The sequence below is a fragment of the Saimiri boliviensis genome, chromosome 19, assembly GCF_048565385.1.
Source record: "Saimiri boliviensis isolate mSaiBol1 chromosome 19, mSaiBol1.pri, whole genome shotgun sequence".
NCBI lineage: Eukaryota > Metazoa > Chordata > Mammalia > Primates > Cebidae > Saimiri > Saimiri boliviensis.
This window is the reverse complement of record NC_133467.1, coordinates 23695251-23715345: the sequence shown is the minus strand read 5'-3', so window position 1 is coordinate 23715345 and position 20095 is coordinate 23695251. Positions and strand designations below refer to the sequence as shown.

The 20095-nt window shown below is 38.6% G+C and overlaps 1 protein-coding gene across 2 annotated transcripts in view; it reads right to left on the bottom strand.

Annotated features, from left to right (window-relative positions):
- The window catches only part of SELP (selectin P), a 40248-nt gene that overhangs the window by 2055 nt on the left and 18098 nt on the right, over positions 1–20095 (bottom strand). For both annotated transcript variants that reach the window (XM_039459983.2, XM_039459984.2), the window contains 8 exons: positions 19231–19416; positions 15751–15936; positions 9585–9770; positions 8493–8702; positions 7274–7459; positions 6177–6296; positions 3773–3803; positions 2467–2522 (listed from right to left, as the gene is read on the bottom strand). In XM_039459983.2, the coding sequence (XP_039315917.1) occupies positions 2468–2522; positions 3773–3803; positions 6177–6296; positions 7274–7459; positions 8493–8702; positions 9585–9770; positions 15751–15936; positions 19231–19416 (1160 nt within the window). In that variant the 3' untranslated portion in view covers position 2467. The remainder of the gene's footprint in view (positions 1–2466; positions 2523–3772; positions 3804–6176; positions 6297–7273; positions 7460–8492; positions 8703–9584; positions 9771–15750; positions 15937–19230; positions 19417–20095) is intronic.

Here is a 20095-nt window from a genome sequence, read left to right as displayed (position 1 = left end):
CCAGGGCAATCAGGCAAGAGAAAAAAAATAAAGGATATTCAATTAAGAAAAGAGAAAGTCGAATTGTTTCTGTTTGCAGATGACATGATTGTGTATTTAGAAGACCCCATCGTCTCAGACCCAAATCTTCTTAAGCTGATAAGCAACTTCAGCAAAGTCTCAGGATAAAAAAATCAATCTGAAAAAATCATAAGCATTCCTATACATCAATAACAGACAACAGAGAGCCAGATCATGAGTGAACTCCCATTCACAATTGCTACAAAGAGAATAAAATACCTAGGAATATAACTTACGAGGGAAATGAAGGACCTCTTCAAGGAGAGCTACTAGTCACTACTCAAGGAAATAAGAGAGGACACAAACAAATGGAAAAAAACATTACATGCTTATGTATAGGAAGAATCAATATTGTGAAAATGACCATACTGCCCAAAGTAATTTATAGATTCAATGCTATTGCTATCAAGCTACCATCGACTTTCATCACAGAATTGGAAAAAAAACACTTTAGATTTCATATAGAACCAAAAAAGAGCCCACATAGCCAAGACAATCCTAAGCAAAAAGAACAAAGCTGGAGGTATCACACTACCTGACTTCAAACTATACTACAAGGCTACAGTAACCAAAACAGCATGGTACTGATATCAAAACAGATACAGACCAATGGAACAGGACAGAGGCCTCAGAAATAACATCATACATCTACAACCATCTGATCTTTGACAAACTTGACCAAAACAAGCAATGGGGAAAGGATTCCCTGTTTAATAAATGGTGTTGGGAAAACTGGCTGGCCATATGCAGAAAGCTGAAACTGGATCCCTTCCTTACACCTTACAAAATTAACTCAAGATGAATTAGAGACTTAAATGTAAGACCTAACACCATAAGAACCCTAGAAGAAAACCTAGACAATACCACTCAGGACACAGGCATGAGCAAGGACTTCATGACTAAAACACCAAAAGCAATGGTAACAAAAGCCAAAATTGACAAATGGGATCTAATCACATTAAACAGCTTCTGCACCACAAATAAAACTGTCACCAGAGTGAACAGGCAACCTACACAATGGGAGAAAAATTTTGCAATCTATCCATTTGAGAAAGGGCTAATATCCAGAATCTACAAAGAAGGAAAACAAATTTACAAGAAAAAAAAAATCCACAACAAAGTGGGCAAAGGATATGAATAAACACTTCTCAAAAGAAGACATTTATGCAACCAACAAACATGAAAAAAAGCTCATCATCACTGGTCATTAGAGAAATGCAAATCAAAACCAAGATGAGATATCATCTCACACCAGTTAGAATGGCAATCATTAACAAGTCAAGAAACAACAGATGCTGGAGAGGAAGTGGAGAAATAGGAACACTTTTATGCTACTGGTGGGAGTGTAAGTTAGTTCAACCATTGTGGAAGACAGTGTGGCAATTCCTCAAGGATCTAGAACTAGAAATGCCATTTGACTCAGCAATTCCATTACTAGGTATATACCCAAAGGATTATAAGTCAATCTACTATAAAGGTACATGAATACATATGTTTATTGCAGCACTGTTCACAATAGTAAAGTCTTGGAACCAACCCAAATGCCTATTAATGATAGAGTAGATAAAGAAAATGTGGCACATATACACCATGGAACACTATGCAGCTGTAAAAAAGATGAATTCATGTCCTTGGCAGGAACATGGATGAAGCTGGAAACTAACATTCTCAGTAAACTAACACAAGAACAGAAAACCAAACACCACATGTTCTCACTCATAAGTGGGAGTTGAACAATGATAACACATGGACACAGGGAGGGGAACATCACATACCAGGGCCTGTCAGGGGGTGTCAGGTTAAGGGAGGGATAGCATTATGAGAAATACCTAACGCAGATGACAGATTGTTGTATGCAGCAAACCACCATGGCATGTGTATAGCTATGTAACGAAACTGCATGTTCTTCACATGTACCCCGGAACTTAAAGTATAATAGAAAAAAATTCTGCCATCCCGGTTTTTTGTAGGATACTCAACTACCCACTGAACTTTTTGGGAAAGGTATAGCATCAGATTATTTTTGTTTTCCCAGCAGGTAGTATAGGGAATCGACTCCATAACAGTTTGTAAACATTTTTCAGCAGTCCTGACTTCTACTTTGCAGGCAAGGCCCCATCATCACCACCTAGCAGCCAATAATGGACATGTCACACATCCTGAAATAAGTTATGTGTTGTTAGGACATTTCTGTCCTGGGGGAAATGGAAATCCTTACTTGAACTCTGTTGTCACTCCATTGTCATACCTGTGTCCTACTGCCAACACAATTTCCTTAATGCCCAAAAATTTAATACATGCTTAAAACTTAATACATGATTATTTAGAGAAAAGTTTATCTTCATAGTCTGACTTTTTTTCCCTACTGCTACATTTCCTTCAAAAATATCTTTAAAAGTACCTTACCTTAAGGACTTGGGTCAAATGCAGCATTTGTAAAAACTCCGTATGTTCCTAGGTGGCTAAAGAACAGAAACACAAGGATGACCACCACGTACTGCTTAGTTCTCAATAACACAGTCCAACACATAGTATTTCCAGAAACCATGAATTACCACTTACCCCCGGAATTCTGCTTTAGAAAAGAAAGAAAAACAAATGCCAAAGAAATATTCGATATCCCACTTAACAGCTCTGGGTAATTTGCATTGCATTTTGCACCCACAGTACGTTGTCATCGATGCTTTATGTACTGAATACCTGTTATACCCTCTATGGTGCTGCAACCTCTTCTAGGTGAAAAGAAATAGTTACAAAATTCTTGGCATTAACACTTGATAATCTAGCAATAGTTTTCGGAGGAGGCAGTGTGCCTCCTAGGGCTGTTTTTTATTTTTATAACCATCAAGAGTTCTGCTGATATTGAGTTGGTATGGGGAAGGGGTGCTGCATGTCTATGACAACAGAATTCATATAAGGATTTCCATTTCCTCCAGGATGGAAATATCTTAAAAGATATCCAGCACCCCTGCCTCCTACCCACTCAATGTCAGTAGAACTCTTGTTCTTTATAAAAATAAAAAAATAGGGGGCATACTGTCCCTTTTTGAATACTATTGCTAGATTATAAATAGCAGGGGGTACAGGGTGCAAAAGAATTGTCCTACACCCCAACTAACTTTGGAATATCTGCTCAATATTCATACAGGTTAAAAATCTCTAAGCCTGGAATTCAAGTGCTTTACATGTAAATAGTAAGCATTTTTTCATCTTTAAAAAGTGCAATTGCCATGTGAATCAATGGACAATTGTCACAGGTTTTAGGATTCTTTACTAGAGCTGCTCACCATTTGGAAAAATTCGATTGATGTTGGCCACACCTCTAATGCTCTTTGACTCACGTTAATACAACATTCTAATGCTCTTTGACTCATGTTAGTACAACATTCTTCCATCAGTCCACCGGCTTGGCTGTCACTTTCCTAGTGATTCTGCTGGAAGGTGCATGCTTCTGAAGACCTCATTGCATCTGCTGGCATAGCGCCTAAGCTTTGGCATTTTGTTTTTATTACAAATTACTTTTTGTTTTATTTCTACTTTATATTATAATTAGAACATTTGTGATCCGTGTATTTTACCTTAGAATAGAAAAGAAGACATTGCAAAAGACGTAAAAAGGAAGCAGGCATGGTGTGTGATCATTCTGGTATTATAGTGAATTAGAAAGTCGAACTAGCAAAATTTACTCCATCAGAAAACATTTCCACCTTACCTGTGAGGATTCAAGGGGCACTTCCCATCATCTAAAATAAATAAGAAGATATGAATTATTGATTTACAAAAAAAAAGATGAAAGAGAGGGTCATTAAGGATATAAATTATTGGGGAAAACCAGTGGACTGATTTTCAGGTAGGCTCATTATGAGGGGAATATCAGGAACAGTCTCTCCCTGAAAGGTGGAAAGTGTTTTAGGCTAAATTAAACATTCAACAATATTTAACTCTAGAGTCCTCTCACCTTCTTCCTCCTTCCTTTCGGTTAATACATAAATCAATCTCTTTTAGGGCATCTTGTGTCACATGCCCTCAACCCTCAGCTGGGCAAGCTAAACACGTACACAAATCCAAACAAACAAAACAGTGGATGTTTTTCCTCCCGGGTAGCATGTTTTTATCCAAGTGACAGACTCTCAGTTGAATTTTCAGCCATGGCTGCAGCATTTTCCTCTTGTTTGGCCATAGGAAACTTGAAAGCCTAAAACCAAATTGGGAGAAGCCCAGGCAAAAAGCTCCCATCCCCAACAAATGAGTATATTTATTATTAAAAGTATTGGAGCATGGGTGGCTATTTGTCCTTTTCCACTGTTAGAGGGTCCCCTGGAAATGTCTCAACATCAAAGAAAGAACTTGGAGAGAACATCAAGATTTACATGATTCCTATATGATCATACAGATAAGGTCCAGGAGCTCTTGCCGCTACCTCCTGGGTTTGGTTGAGCAAGCACACATTCTGCATGGAGAGATTCGCTGTAGCTCTCAGTATATCTCTTTGGTATTGAAGCAGAGGATTGCCCTTTGTCTATTGTGTTAGCCACTCACAGGAGGGTATTTGAAGGAGATTTGGAAAAACAGCCTCAGTGTTTTGGTAGCATTGTAAATGGAGAAAGAGTAAGAGTGGGGAACACGTAGTTTTGCCTCTGAGCAGTTACGAATAGGTGTGGAGACCTACGTCAACAATAGAGAAATTTAATGAGAACTTTTTCAGATATTTTAACATCACCACTTTGAATTACCTTGATTTGAGCATTAATGGTCTCTCTGATGCCCCTAGTTACTTTCTATGAGGAGTGATGGAGAAGAGCTCCATTAGATTATAAACAAAACTTTATGAACTTATAGGCAGGCTAAGTGTCTAGAGTAGACTGAGAAAGATGCCTTAAACCTAAAGAGATGTTCTCTTCTTTAATTCCTGATTAAGGTTATTTTTCTGATGAACAATCTGATGGACACAGTTTCCCTTGCTGAGAGTTTTCATCTATTTGGTCTTCTCTTCTTAAATCCTGCATCAACTTCACAAGTTTTCAGGAGAAAAAGCAAATCTCTTAGCTTATCCCACCAGGTCACCAATACAGGGGCAGCTTCTTCTTCTTCTAGCTTCATCTCCTGCCTCCTCCATAATCCCCTTTTGATTCAGATGCCCTGAACTCCTAAACATACCATGTCTTCAGTGATCTCACACTTTCATGTCTTTCTACATGCCATTTTCTCTGATGGAAGTCTGTGTCCATTTTCCCCTTGGCTAAATGCCTCTCATTATTCAAAGCTAAGCTTGAAAAAGGCTTTCTGACCTGCCAGTCTGGTTTAGGCATTCCTAGTCTACGTTCTAATAATGCCCCGATTATATTTGTCTCCTAAGGTACTTGCCACACTTCACTGTCAGTGCTGATTTCACCTGTCTCCCCTACTGGATCATTCCTTCCTTAATACCAGGGACCATCACTATGGGTCTCACACTCTAAGAGAGATGATCAATAAATGACTGCTACATGAAGAAATGAGTGAAATAGGGAAAAATGGCACCGTTCTAATTAGTTTCAGTGATAACCTAGGGAACTTAGACCAGAGGCCCCAAATGCCAAACTGCAAAGTAAGTTCATTTGAATTTTGGGAGAGGGCTTTTGAAAAATTCAGATTTCTGCACCCACTTCCAAGTCTCCCCATAGAAGGAACTTCATAAAAATATATTCTACTTAAAAATAATAATAATCATACACTTAATATTATTTTTAAATGCTCTATTGTTACAGTAAAAAAACACTCTATAACTTTAATCATTTCATTTATTATAAGATAGTTGAACTAATTTTTAAATTATTCATGATTATAAATAATTTTGAAATGAATCTTGTTATATCTAATAAAAATGACACTTGAACATGTAAAAAAAATTCTACTTATTTTTAAGTAGAATATATTTTTATGAAGTTCCTTCATATATTTTTATGAAATTCCCTAGGTGATTCTGGTGACAGTCAGTTCTAAAGTTCTCTTATCTTGGCTTAATTTTCTTTTAACTCAAATTTTTTCCAACATGAACTACCGAAGTTGTGGTTTTACCTCCCCCCACTAAATTGCATGAAAAATAAAAAAGCAAAGGAGTATTCTTTTCTATTTACCTTTTTGTCTGAAACGTTTTCTTAGCAGAGCCAGGAGTGTCCCACACGTTATCAGACCTGTTACAGAAGCCACTCCTCCACCAAAGTAAGTCAGGGCTTCCTGGATAGTCAGTGGTCCCGCTGCAAAACAAACACACACATATGCAAGACATAAGAAGCATATTATGCAAAAGAACAGTCTATCTCTCCCAGAAAGGTTCCAAGAACTCTAAGATGTGAAATCAGGTAGGATCACCAAAGGCCCTGGCAATGCTGACAAGCTAACATGAAAGAATATCCAGAATTCATAAATCCACTGCAACAGAATGGAAAGCAGGACCTTATTTTATTCCTAAGGCTTAATTATAAACTGTAATTTCCAAAGGAATCAGGGTAAGGACCAATAAAAGACAGAGGAAGCCTATACATTTAAGTTTAGGCGAATAAAATAAACCATGAGTAATTTTTTGGCAAAGATTCAGATGGAATGATAGATTCTTTGGCAATGTTTGGCAAAGATTCAGATGGATGAAAATATGGAATGTTTAAACCATCACATACTTTGCAACTTCTAATTAATCAACTTCTATAGCAGGTTTTACATTTAGTATACCTATTATTCTAACACATCTTGGACATCTGCAAATGTAGCAAAAGGTAGTCAAGACAAGCCACAAGGGGAAAAAATAGGGGGCTGAAATACACTTTGCAAAGAGATGGAGCTTAATTAAGGAAGATCTGTAAGGGTGTTTTTAGAGTTAGGTGGTAAGCAATATCTTCTGAGATAATAAGTTAGAAACCTGCATGAAATAACTCCCAGTTTAAAACATTTTGAAACTTCAAGGTCTGTTAAACAGAGATTATAGCGAAGTGAAAGGTTTCGTTTCACAAATTGAACACTGAAAATGAGTGGTGATTACCTACGCAGTCACCGGGTTTAATTTCCACTACTCTATAAGGCAAGGAGATTCTGCCCGATTCATTGTGAAACACTTATTAAGCAGGGGGAAACTCCGTGATGGAAAGCAAGACCACTGTGAGAAAGACACAGAGAAGAAACACTGATTTTTGTTATTTTCCACATCAAAGTGACTTCTTGACCCACACAAAAATTGTACCTTTGCAGGTTGGCACGGTAGTTGACCAGTGACCATTCTCCTGGCATGCTGTTTGTGCTGAGCCATTAAGTAACTGGCCCTCTAGACAATGGAAAGAGCAGATTGATCCATAGCTGAAGTTTCCCCAGAGGTTGGAGCAGTTCATCACTATTGGCTTATTAACCTGTAATTCTGAGCATTTCACAGCTGCAGAAAAGAAAGAATGCAAGAAAAACACATTGAAGGCAAAAGAAATTATGGTTTCTTTTGTAACCTGACTAACATTGCCAACAGATGAGGCAGAATATAAAAGGTCATAAAGGATATGAGCCACTTCCAATAGCCACAGTAGCTCTTTCAACAGCACATGTATGAAAATATTCTCCCAAAGGGTGATAGCCAAAGAACCATGATGGAAAGATAGACATCCAATAAATACCTGCTAATGCGTTGATAAATCTTGCCTTCAAATATACTATTTAAAATTTTTTGGTTCTTAAAAATACTGTTGTTCTAAATGTTATTACTACATTTGTGATCAACTGGCATGTCAGCATGTGTGTATTAAATACGTCGCAAGTGTTCAGCATATCGGGAAACTGTAGGTTTGAAGGAAGTAGACTGTCATCCTCCTTAAACTACTTTTTCAAGAAACTTCAGGTTATTCTTTCTAATTTATGGATAGGAAATTAAAGATCAGGAAATTAGATATAATTCAAATAAATCTTATTAATTAGCAGTGACATTTGCAAAGCACTGTGCTATGTTTTGTGAGGGATACAAAAATGAAAGAAACATAGGACTCAATGCTTTATGTACAGGGTGATAGCTCTTCAGAAAATACCATGTATGGCTTAACTTTTTTTTAGGCTCAAATTAGTATGAAAATATGGGATGTTTATACTGTCACATAATTTGCAACCTCTAATTTGCCAATTCCTATAGCAGGTTTTTTGTTTAATATACCTATTATTCTAACACATCTTGGACATCTGCAAATGTTTCTTCCTTTAAGTCTCTGAGTACTTGCGTATTAGCTTTAGCTTGTGACGTGAGGAAGGGCAGAAGTGATGTGCCTGTGACACATTACTCCTAATTGGGATTGGTGTGGATTTCATAGGGGAGCTGACACTTGCATTAGTGGTTGTGGTTGGGTGAGACTTCAACAGACAAGCACAATGGCTAGCTTGAGTGCCTGCAGGAAGGCAGCACCAGAACTGCCGATTCTTTTGAACCTTACCTCTGCATTCTGGAGTTACTGCTGTCCATTGTCCTGAAGGTCTGCAGCTGAGAGTGCTGTCTCCTATGAGTGTGAATCCAGCGTTGCATCCAAAGTAACAAGTGGTATCAAAACCAAAGGTTCCCAGATGATGCCTACAGAACATGGTTCCCTGCCCAGGAGTGGTGAGGGCTGGGCATTGCACCTCTGGAGTAGAAACTGATGCTATGCCTGTTGTGAGAAAATATTTCAATTCAGAGAGCTTCCAATTAAAAGAAGTGTAACAGAGTTAAGGCTGATGTGGAATAACTGCTTTTCACTCCCTTCATAACAAGGGAGGCTCTACCAAGACCTATTTAAGGAAGTTAAGAAAAACTAACAGTGTCAGAGTTAGAAAACCAGATGAGGAAAATTATTTTAAAACATCCTTGAGGAGGTGATTCTCCTGGCCAAAAGAAGAAATCAGAGGAGTCATGGTTATTGCTATATTAAAAAGAAGCAAAAAAATGCTAGAGAAATATAAGAAATTCAGTAGAGAGCCAAATATACATGATCTAACTGCCTGCCCAACCCTGTGTTATTGGGAAGTGGTATTGTTCTCTGGCTAAAGGTCAATGTGAAAGTTGAAATTTACTGCAATGATTGCTTTCTGTCTCAAAGTATTTCTCACATTTGAAAGGTCCCACCAGCTTTGTCATTAACTTGCCACATGGCAGGAAGATGATGATTGAACCCTCTATACCTCAGTTCCTAGATTTGAAAAACTGGGCCAGTGACTCTACCCCAGTATTATCTCTTTCTCTCACCAATAAATTAATGGAGATCATTCAATTTGATCAAAAAATACTCTTTCAAAAGAAGAAGCAATGAAACAAAATTCCTGCTTAAGAATCAATATACTTTTTTTCACAAACATAAAAATATTCTGTCACTCAGACATTTTTAAATCCTTCAGCTATTTGCTAAAGCCAAATAGTAGTACAAATGAAGTAACTATTATTTCTTTAAATCTATGTACAATGATCTAGTTCACATATAAGAACCAGATGATTGTTTGTTGTTGTGGAATAAATTTCCAAAAGTAGAACTCCCTCAGTAAGTATATATCATTACCTTTGCAGGTTGGTGGAGTAGCTGACCATCTTCCAGAAATTGTGCATTCCACATTATTAGGCCCCTCCAGCTTAAAGCCCTTGTTACAAGAGAAATGGCAGGTTGAGCCAACATTGAATTCTCCATGAGTGTCAGAACAATCCAGGTTACCCTGCTCTGGGGCGAAGAGTTCTGGGCACTTGCTGGCTGGAGTATCAAATTAAGAGTGTCACAATCTCCAAGTTTATTCAGAAGTTCTGTGTTAGGCAAGGTTCATTCATTTAGCTATTCAAAAACATTGATTAATCACATATATTCCAGGTGTTTTGCTAGGCAGCATCATTCCACAACATAGAATAAAGGTCATTTGCTGCGAAGGGTAGTGGGAGGATGGTGAGCTTACAGGCAGGAATATAGGTACAGGTCATGAACGCAAGGAAGTCAAAGATTTAGGCAGCCACGCTCAAGAACTTACAATGTCACCCTATTTTCTCTACACCCTGTGCTTCAGAGACCTCATAGCCTGCCACAGCTCCCGCTATCTCATTTGAATGATTTGAATGGGTGCAGTCCAGGATTTCACTTCCACCCTTCCTCTTCCCTGAAACTACTTACTCCTGTATATCATGCCATCTCTTCAAATTCAACACTCCTAAAACTGCAGTGATTGCTTTCTGTCTCAAACTATTCCTTCCATTTGAATCCCCTTGCTAATTTTTTTGTTTATTTTGTTGCATTTTAATATTACCGATCCAGATAACATAGGAAAGCTCAAAACCTTCTGGTCAAGATAGATTAGTTGTTTGGAATTCCCTGAAGTGACTTTGTGTGTTATTGCTTCTGGTTCTTGGCCCGCATTTCCCTGAGTATTTTTCCATTTTTATCGGATAAAATCTCACCAGTCCTCCAGGATTTAACTCAATTTAACCTCTCTGAAGACTCTGCTGATCACCGCAGCCTGAACTCTTCCCCTCTGAATTCTTCAACTTTTTGTCTGAATTCATGTACTGTCATGTCACACGTCATACCCTCCCTCTTCTCCTGGAGGGAAAGTGTCTAAAATCTAAGAAACATCATCCCTGAGTCTTCCATAATTCTCACCACAGGATCTTAAGAGGTGGTGCTCAGAAACCACTTGCTAAGTGAATAAATAAGTGAATTTAATTTTTAATTAACAATTTCCCCCAAAAGTGGTTTTACAAATTATTACAGTTACATATTTTTCTAGCATTATGCCTTTCTCCCCATTAGATTCTCCTACATAAGACAATTTATCAATACATGTTTAGGTTGTTGACAAATTAAGTAACTATTATTTCTTTAAATCTAAGGCTATTCTGAAGGCAGTACCTTGCTCAGGTAAGTCTCATTTTACTTAGCTAGTTTGATATTTACGAACCTCTTCAAGTCCTATGTGCTGCCTCATGGAAAACTGATGTACAGTATTTGGTTTTTATATACTGGCCCATGTATTTTTCAGTAACGAGCTATTCATTGAAGGATTATGGATTCCTATTGCATGAATCCATTCAAATAGCCAGAGTAACATAGTGAATTTCAGTTCAGTACTCTCAAATTGTTGAGTGATTAACAACTTCATATCTGACACATCAAGTCAATTTACCAAACATTTTTTAAACATGTCTATTGGTATAAAGCCTAGACATGAAATCATCTGTGAACATTTTCACAAAAATAACTTTTTCGTAATCTCCCAGAATTACAACTCTAAACTGAAGAATATGTATAATGTCAGCTGCATGAAAGCAGGGACCTTGTTAGTTCTTTAAACACTGTATCCCAGAGAGCAGGGCCTGACACACAGTAGGGGTTCTACAAATACTTACTAAATGAATGAATACAGTAATGAAGACAATTTAAATTAAATGGATTCTAAAATGTATTCCTACCTGGTTTGAAAAGAAACAAGAGGAATTACTGTTTTTAAAAATTCACTGAAGGGGGCCCTAGTATAAAATGAGAATTACTACAGTATTAAATTCATTTGGGGGATAGTGCTTTGTTTTCAGTTTTGTCAGTCATGTTCAGCCAAGGTTACATATCTAGACTTCTGTATTTATAAAAGTCTCTGAACCCTCTCAGGTAAAAATTAACCTTGATCTTTACATACTAAGAATTTGGCTCTGGATCATGTAAAAAAGTAGGTTTTCCTGTTTGGGGGCAGCCTTGATGAGTTACATGGAAGCCTAACTCAGATCTGGCATATGGTGGGCACTCAGCAAACATAGGATGAATGACATTTGTAGAGTTATCAAGAATGCTGCTGGAGTGGAGATTAGTGCAGAGGCAGAGGAAAAGACTTACACCCTGAATGACCTTTGTGCATAACTTTGAGAAGTGGTTATATTCTTGAGCCTACTCTAAAACTTTGGGAAAAAATCCTGAATAATTGCAAAAATAGAAAACAGATAAGGGTTGCATTTATTGCATGCTTCATACTCTATTTTCACTGACTACAAAGGCAGTTCTGACACATACAGGTCTTCATTGCTGTTTTCCTATAGTCCACCGAGTAGGTATACATGATTGTATCTGAGTTCATGAACATATTGATTTATATTATTTCAGATAGATTTAGTAAATTCTCTGTTTCCTTTTATTATATCATTTTACTTGGGTTTGATAGAATTTCCTCAATAATTTTCTGGAAAGAAGATTTAGTATAAATAATAAATGTAACTGAGTTGACTGTTGTAAACTCAAACTCTACAAATAAAACTAGAAAGCCCCATGGAGTCAGAGAAATGTTGGGGGGATGAAGGAAAAAATGGAGATGTCAGCTGGACCAGAGCTTTACGGGGTACCAGTTCACCATGTTTTAGGACACAGGTAAGCAGGCACATGGCAGAAGAGCAGAGTTGAGATTGGAACTTGGAACCAGGACCCCTCCCCACACAGTGAAAATAGACATTAAGAGTTGGGTTCAGCAGCCAAACATAGTCACCAGAGGGTCAATGACAGTGTTCAGGGATTAGGAACTCAGCAGCCTTTATCATGAAAGTGGTTCAGTAGGCAGGGACCGGAGGGACACAGAAACTGTATACAAGCAATCCAGCCTGCAGTTGGTACAAGAACCTCAAGCACTGCCTCGGTTTATGGAAAGGACTTCAGGTCCTGAAGGGCAAAGACAGAGACAAGGCTGAAAAATAATAGACCCTCTGTATTCAAGGACTCTGCATCTATGGATTCGACTAATCGTGGATCAAACATATTCAGGAAAAAATAAATTCTATAACGTTCTGAAGAGCAAAACTTGAATTTGACATGCACTGGGTGTGTTGAATACACACAGATGAAGTGATACGTTGGCTTTGCATTAGGTATTCTAAGTAATCTAGAGATGATTTAAAAGTATAAGGGAGGGTGTATGTAGGCTATATGCAAATATTATGCCATTTTATGTAAGTGAATTGAGCATCTGAGGATTCTGGTACCTGCAGGGTGTCCTGGAACCAATTCCCTCTGCAGATACTGAGGAAGAACTAAGCAGAGGCCACATCCCAGGAAACTGGCATTCTAACTAAAGTGCAAGTATCTGTAGAGCCATCCCCCAAAACAAAATCTCACATTGCACTCTGAAGAGGCAGCTTGAGAACTCCACCTGCCACACTGTCTCTGCTTACTCGGAGGCTCCTGAGTCCATCTGATATATCCTAGAACTCTGCAAAACACTATGTGAAAACTGGGGTACTAGGGGGCAGTGCTGAGGGTGAAAAATTAATGGGTTCAGGCATATGGGAAAAGAAGGGGAACCATTTGCCTAAATTTAGAGCATAAATCTGGAGAACGAAGTAGAAACCCAAGTGAAAAAGCCAGCGCTCAAGATCAGAATCAGTCAAGGTTGATAATCCTCAGAGTGATAGTGGGTTTAAGCTGCTGTTCATGGTCAGGCTTGGGTCTAGACAGTGAGTAGGGACTGGACATGCAAGGTGGGAGGGAAATGCCTCCTCCTGCCGAGAAAAAAAGGGCTGGAAAGGAGGGAGGGAAACAAGAGCTACAGATCTAGCAGCCATTGTTGGTTGCGTACGTGATTTAAAATGTGAATGAGATTTTTTAAGTTTTTTAAAAATTCTTTAGCCTAAAAATCTGGGAAAACAATTTATGATAAATGTCAATGGGACAAATGAATAAGAGTGAAGAATAAATGAATGAGTGATAAAGCACAAGCCCAAATGCTATCCCACATAAATGTTGTGGAATTCTCAGGGAACTTGTAGTACATCTTTTTGACAGCAGATGGTAGCATTTTATGTCTTTTATCCTACAGAGTTCTTGGCCAGGGAAGTGACCTCAAAGATGGTCTTGTCCACTCCTCTCCTTTTGGAATTGAGAAAACAGGAGGCTAAGTGTGTGACAAGACTTTGCTGACAGCACGTGACTTGGAGAGAGAGCAATACAAGTCTTTGGATATTAATCTAGTGCTCGTTCCACAAGAAGGAATAATATTTTAGCTGTTTTCATATAATACTAGTAGATTTCTGCTAACATATTCTCTCATCTGATCACCAGGCACTGACATTTCTAAAGTTCATTTAGCAGTTACAGCTGCAATCCGTGGAGTGGAAAAGAGTAAATTCACAAGTGACTTACCCAGGGTTTAGAAGCCCTGCCACTGGGTGATAGTGTAGTTCAGTGGTCAAAACACTAGCCCTATAATCAGAGTAGGCCTGGGTTTGCATCCTGTCTCCATACTTGTAGCCATTGACCTTTGTGAGCTGCTTAACCTCGCAAAGTCTCAGTTTCTTCATCTTTAAAATGGTCATAGTAATAACCAACTTAAGGGTTTCTTTGTGTGGATTGAATGTGATGATGCTTATGAAATAGGTAGTACTACATTAAGTAATAATTATTAGCAATTATTGCTGGTCTCATTATTACTAACTCTACACTGAACAATACATTAGAACAAGGGTATCTTTTGCAACTAAACAGGAGCTATGAATTAGTTAATTCAGTATACTTCTATTGAATTAGTTAATTCAGTACACTTCTATTTAGAACGTAAAATATACTAGATACTTTGCCAGCCAGATGTCTAAGGAGAGTTAAAGACAGATAAGATCTGGCCCCTGTCTTTGAGAATTCTACTAATTTACTAAAGCTTGTGTTTGAGTAAATTTTACTGGTAAATGATCAGCTTCAATTCAACAGATATTTGTCACACATCCATTTATATTCTGCCTAGCTGCTGCAGGGGGTATAAAGATAAAGAAGGCAGCCGGGCGCAGTGGCTCATGCCTGTAGTCCCAACTCTTTGGGAGTCCGAGGTGGGTGAATCACCTGAGGCTAGGAGTTCGAGACCAGCCTGGCCAACATTTTTTTCAAAAAAAAAAAAAAGATGAAGAAGGCACAGCTCCTACAGCGCCTGCCTTCAAGAAGGTTCTATTCCATATAGAAGTATGGAAGTGGAGGGAGGAGGAAAGCACACACAGAGTCATGCTAGGGTTAACTCTCACCCATCCCTGAATAAGTTCAGTGGCTGGAATTTAGTAGGTGCTCAGTTGAAGGTGAGCATAGGAATGAAAAAATGAAGAATGTAACAGAAAAAAACTCTGTAAGGAAGTAAAACTTTCAGTGACATAGAGCTGAGCCTTTTCACTTACTGATAGTGTGACCCTGGATGAGTTTAACCTCTTTAAACATGTGTCTCTTCTTTATCTGTAAAATGAGATGATACTGCCTTTCCTCATTATTTTAGAATTGTGGTAAACAGAAATGCTATAATGACATGAAAGCGCTTCCTGAAACTGTGCAATTTTTTTTTTTTTTTTTTGAGATGGAGTCTTGCTCTGTCACCAGGCTGAAGTGCAGTGGGGCAATCTCGGCTCACTGCAACCTCTGACTCCCGGGTTCAAGTGATTCTCCTGCCTCAGCCTCCCGAAGCTCAGAGATTACCGGTCTGTGCCACCATGCCCAGCTAATTTTTGTATTTTTAGTAGAGACAGGGTTTCACCATATTGGCCAGGATGGTTCTTGAAACTGTGCAATATTTAACTAAAGCTATTAAAATATTATTTAAAGAGGGAGAAATTTTTTATCTAGATTACCATGATTGTGGAGAGTGTTACTTGTTTCAGCTCAAGAACACTTTTATATAAATCACTGATGATTCTCCATTCTCTGATGTCATCTTAAAGCCAGAGAAAGGACAGGACCACAAGCCTACCTTCACACGTTGGTGGGGAGTCTGTCCAGTGTCCCACTGGAGTACAATCCAATCTTTCTGGTCCAGACAAAGAAAATCCCTCATCACACATGAATTGACAGGTGGATTTATAACTGGAACTTCCAAGAGGTTGAACACAGGTCATTGTTCCATTCTGAGGGCTTAGCAAAGGTGTGCAGGGAATGGCTATCATAGGCATGGCAGAGGAGAAAATAAGAGATCATTTTATAATTCAGCAACCTGAACTCTGTAACTGTGTGTGTGTGTGTGTGTGTGTCCTTAATATACAAGGATGGCATTTGGCTAAAACTGTTTGAATTTCACGATGCTTTATCACCAGTTAGAGGTTCTAGAGGTATAAAATAGCAGCAGCTTACAGTTGATTGACATCCTGAAGTGCTCAATCACAAACAGCTTTAGAGATGATTTTTAAAGGAAGCTGGTGCTCTGTTTCGAAAGATAGTGGTGCAATTCATTTTGGTTGCTTCTGGATAGGAGTAGAAGTGGTTGCTTCCTTGATACCTTCTTCAGAAACACCCCTAATGGCCTTACCAGAAAACAATGACAAGTGACTGGAAACACAGAAATGGAGGAAAATACTTTCTTCCTCCTTTCCCAACTAAGTGGTGGAATCTGGGTCCAAATTTTGGCTCTGTTACTTACTAGCAAGCTGTCCCTAGGCTAACCTTTCTGAGCCTCAGCTACTTCACCTTTGAAATGGGAAAATGTATAATCTTTGCCTGTAGCAATCCTTAATTATATACATTAATTAAATCAAATGTAAAAATTAAATTTAAAATAAAATTTAAAAATCATGGACATACAGTAGATATATAATGTAATTGGCTTTTTGCAAGTGCTAATTTGTTCCTCCTCCCAATAGTATTGTCCTATGTTGGCCAGCCACAAATGACTGTACTCGTTCACTTTCAAAAAAACAGTTAAATTAGGTCTCATAGTTCTTTGCCAAAGTTTATGCACATACAGTTTGAGGTGCTAGAGGACTTGCTTGGATTGGAGGTCATGCTCTGTGACTTTTGGTAAGTCACTTAACCTCTCTGAGCCTCAATAGCTCCACCTGTAAAACAGGAAGATAGCATCACATAGCTCCCAGGATTTTTACTAGTGTCAAAAATAAAAGCACTGTATGAAAATGTTTTTCTTTTTTAACTTTTAGGTTCAGGCGTACATGTACATGTGCAAATGTTAATAGCTGCCAAAATATTCCTCAGCCGGTGATTGAAACAATAAAGCCCAGATTCAATGTGTTGACATTAAAAAGTGAAGACTAAGTGAACACATGCTTTAGGGTATTCCTCCCTCGCTATTTGACCTGGTTGAGCAATGTATGGCCTTATACCCAGGACAGCTGGGGTATGGCTATACTAGGGTCATTTTTCAGCCACTGACTTAAATGCCATGAGGTTTCAAGAACACTTTCTATACCTTTCTCTTCCCTTCATTCCTTCCCCTCTCCGGCTACATTCCTTTTAATGTGATCAACTTGTCTGAAGATCTGGTTCTTTTCTGCCACTTGAAAAGTCTTTCTGTAGTAAGTGTGTATGTGCTGCTGGAGAGGACACAATTCAAGAAGCCTGTAAACCACAAGGACCAATGGGGGAAAGGGTGTGGATGAGGATGTTGGTGCCGTAGAGCCCATTTCCAGCTCTTTGTGGCTTTGCCTTCTGATATCAGGGGTAAGTGTGGAGGGGGGGGGGGGACATTAAAAAGGGAAATTGTCTGATAACACTCTCTCAGAAGTATTACAACAGCTAGTGGATTGCACACCACATGGTACCTTCCTGCCCAGCCCACATTTGGGTATTTCACTTGATGTGCACCCGGTAACAAGAGGAGAAAGTTCAGAGTAAACAAAGAACTAAAAGCAGAAGGGAACTGGAAGGTCACAGGAAGCCGTGGTGAGTGGCAACCTCCTTGCTGTGAAACACCCAGAGGTAGGACAGTATGGAGCAATGAACTGTAATCTGTGCCCTGCACCGCCCAGGCTTCCCTGGAAGAGTTTGGATCACTGTGATCACTGTCCTCAGGGATGCCGAGTTCTTCCCACAACTTCCCCAAAGTCGTATGAACTTTGTGATATATCCAGGCTTCAACATAGCCAGTATAAGCACTTAAGCGGCAAGGTCACAGCCCCACCCTGTTCTCTCTAGACCCAGCTTTGAAGGTGCACCCAACCCTAAATCCCGAGGCTTGTCATCCTCTCCAGTGCCTGGGGATGAAGGGCATTCAATTCTGCTGTTTGTTCACTCATTTGTTCATTCATTCATTTACTGCTGACAGTAAATGTCAGCAGCTTAACAGTGGGGTGTGTGTGTGTGTGTGTGTGTGTGTGTGTGTGTGTGTGTCTGTGTCTATGTGTGTGTGTGCATGTGTTTGTGCTTTTGTGTGACCTAAATAGCAAGTGGTTTCCTTTTCAAAAAAAAAAAAATCTGCCTGCTTTTACTCAAAGTGAAAGGTATGGCAAAGACTGTAGAAATGTCTAGTCTTTTACCCACTTAATTTTATTGTTATAATTGTATATACATCATAAAAATATTTATTGCATAGGGAGAAAAGTAGATGGAAAAAATATTGGAAAAATTCATACCAGAAGGCTAACAGTGTCTGTTTCAGGATAGGAGTATTTAAGAGGATATTTTTTCATTTCTTTATTATATTTCTGCAGATTTTCATAAATGAAAATCTTGTTTTAAAAAGCAGCATTCTTTTAACAAATTAACTAAGGAGTTGAATATGTTGAGGGGGAAAAATACTGGGGAATATAAAAAATATACATCTATCCTTCAATTCACAAACGTGGATGACTAGTCCCAGTTCCAGTTCATACAAGATGTTGACGGAACACACTGGCTTTTCAAATATCAGCTACAATGCAGATAGAATGTTTACACTGAATCTGCACATTTCTTTCTTCTGAGAATCCTATAACCACCAGGACATAGACTAGTTTTTCTCTTTTTTTCTATCATTCTTCACTTTATCCTAAGTATATTTCTCCAATTTTATACAGATCTTGGAGTGTTTGCAACTGGGTACCTGTAAATTCTGCCCCTCCCATCTTACCATTATACCCTTAAATTCCTAGAAGTGTTAGACCAGCTTTGGGACAACCACTCTGAAGCAATTTTTTTCCCACCCGGTCTTCTTTCCAGGTACTCCTTTTGGCCAGGTGACAAGAGTTTACCTGGTTTGTGACAGGAACCTTCAGGTCTGGGTAAAGACCCTGATAGGAGTTAGCAAGGCCATGCCCTACTGCCTGTGATCGGGCATCCTGACACGCCCCGGAGGCGTTTGCATTTGGGATCTTTGGATTACAGGACAAGATGATGAGTGAGAGTATTAATTATTTTTCTAGTCTGTTTCAAGGTGGATTTTATATAGTTGCCATCTCTAAAATCCAGCCTTTAAAAATATTGCCTACAATGTATTTCCAAGATGTTAGAAAGAGTATACTCTTACCTTGGCATTCTGGAGCAACAGAACTCCAGTTTCCAGTAGCCAAACACTCTAGCACACTTGCTCCCACCAGGAGCAAGCCTTCATCGCAGGTGAAGCTGCAGACTGACTGGTACCTATAGGCACCGAAGGGGTGGGAGCAGTTCATCTGGGCCTCATTTTGAACTGGGAGATCCTGGCACTGCAAAGCTAAGGGGTGAGGAAGTAAGGAATAAAGAAACAGTAATACACATGTACTCGTTGATTTTGAGCTGTTAACTCTTTCTAGTGTTAAGAACAGGGTTTCCTGAATTGGGTTTATTTAACATAGAAGATGAGAAAAAGTATCATTTAATTATAATGGCACATGAAGGATTTTATTAGGAAATGCTAAACCATTGTTGAGCATCTTGGCAACATGTATCAATAACTTTCGAACTATCATACTTTTGGACCCAAGAATTTATGCTAAGTATGTAATAAAGATGCATGCCAAAAAAACCTATTCAGAGATTTTTATCAAGACGTTATTTGTAAGAGCGGAACATTGAAAACAAATGCCATTAATTTTGGGTAGAAAATTGATTATGGTGGATCCATGAAAAGAATGTTAAAGGTCACTGAAAAGAATATATTGGAAAGGTATGGGAGGGGTCTCAATGTATGATGTTAAATAAAAAAGCAGAATAAAAATTATAATACATACCATGATCTCAAAGATGTAAAATAGATCATCGTATATGAAGAGAGCACATGTATTCTATGTGTTGTCTCTTCTCATCTTTAAAATGGTAGTGATAATTATAACTACTCATAGAGTTAGACTGAGATCATAGAAAGTGCTTAGTAAACATTAGCTGCTGTTATTAACAGCAGTGGTAATAGTAGC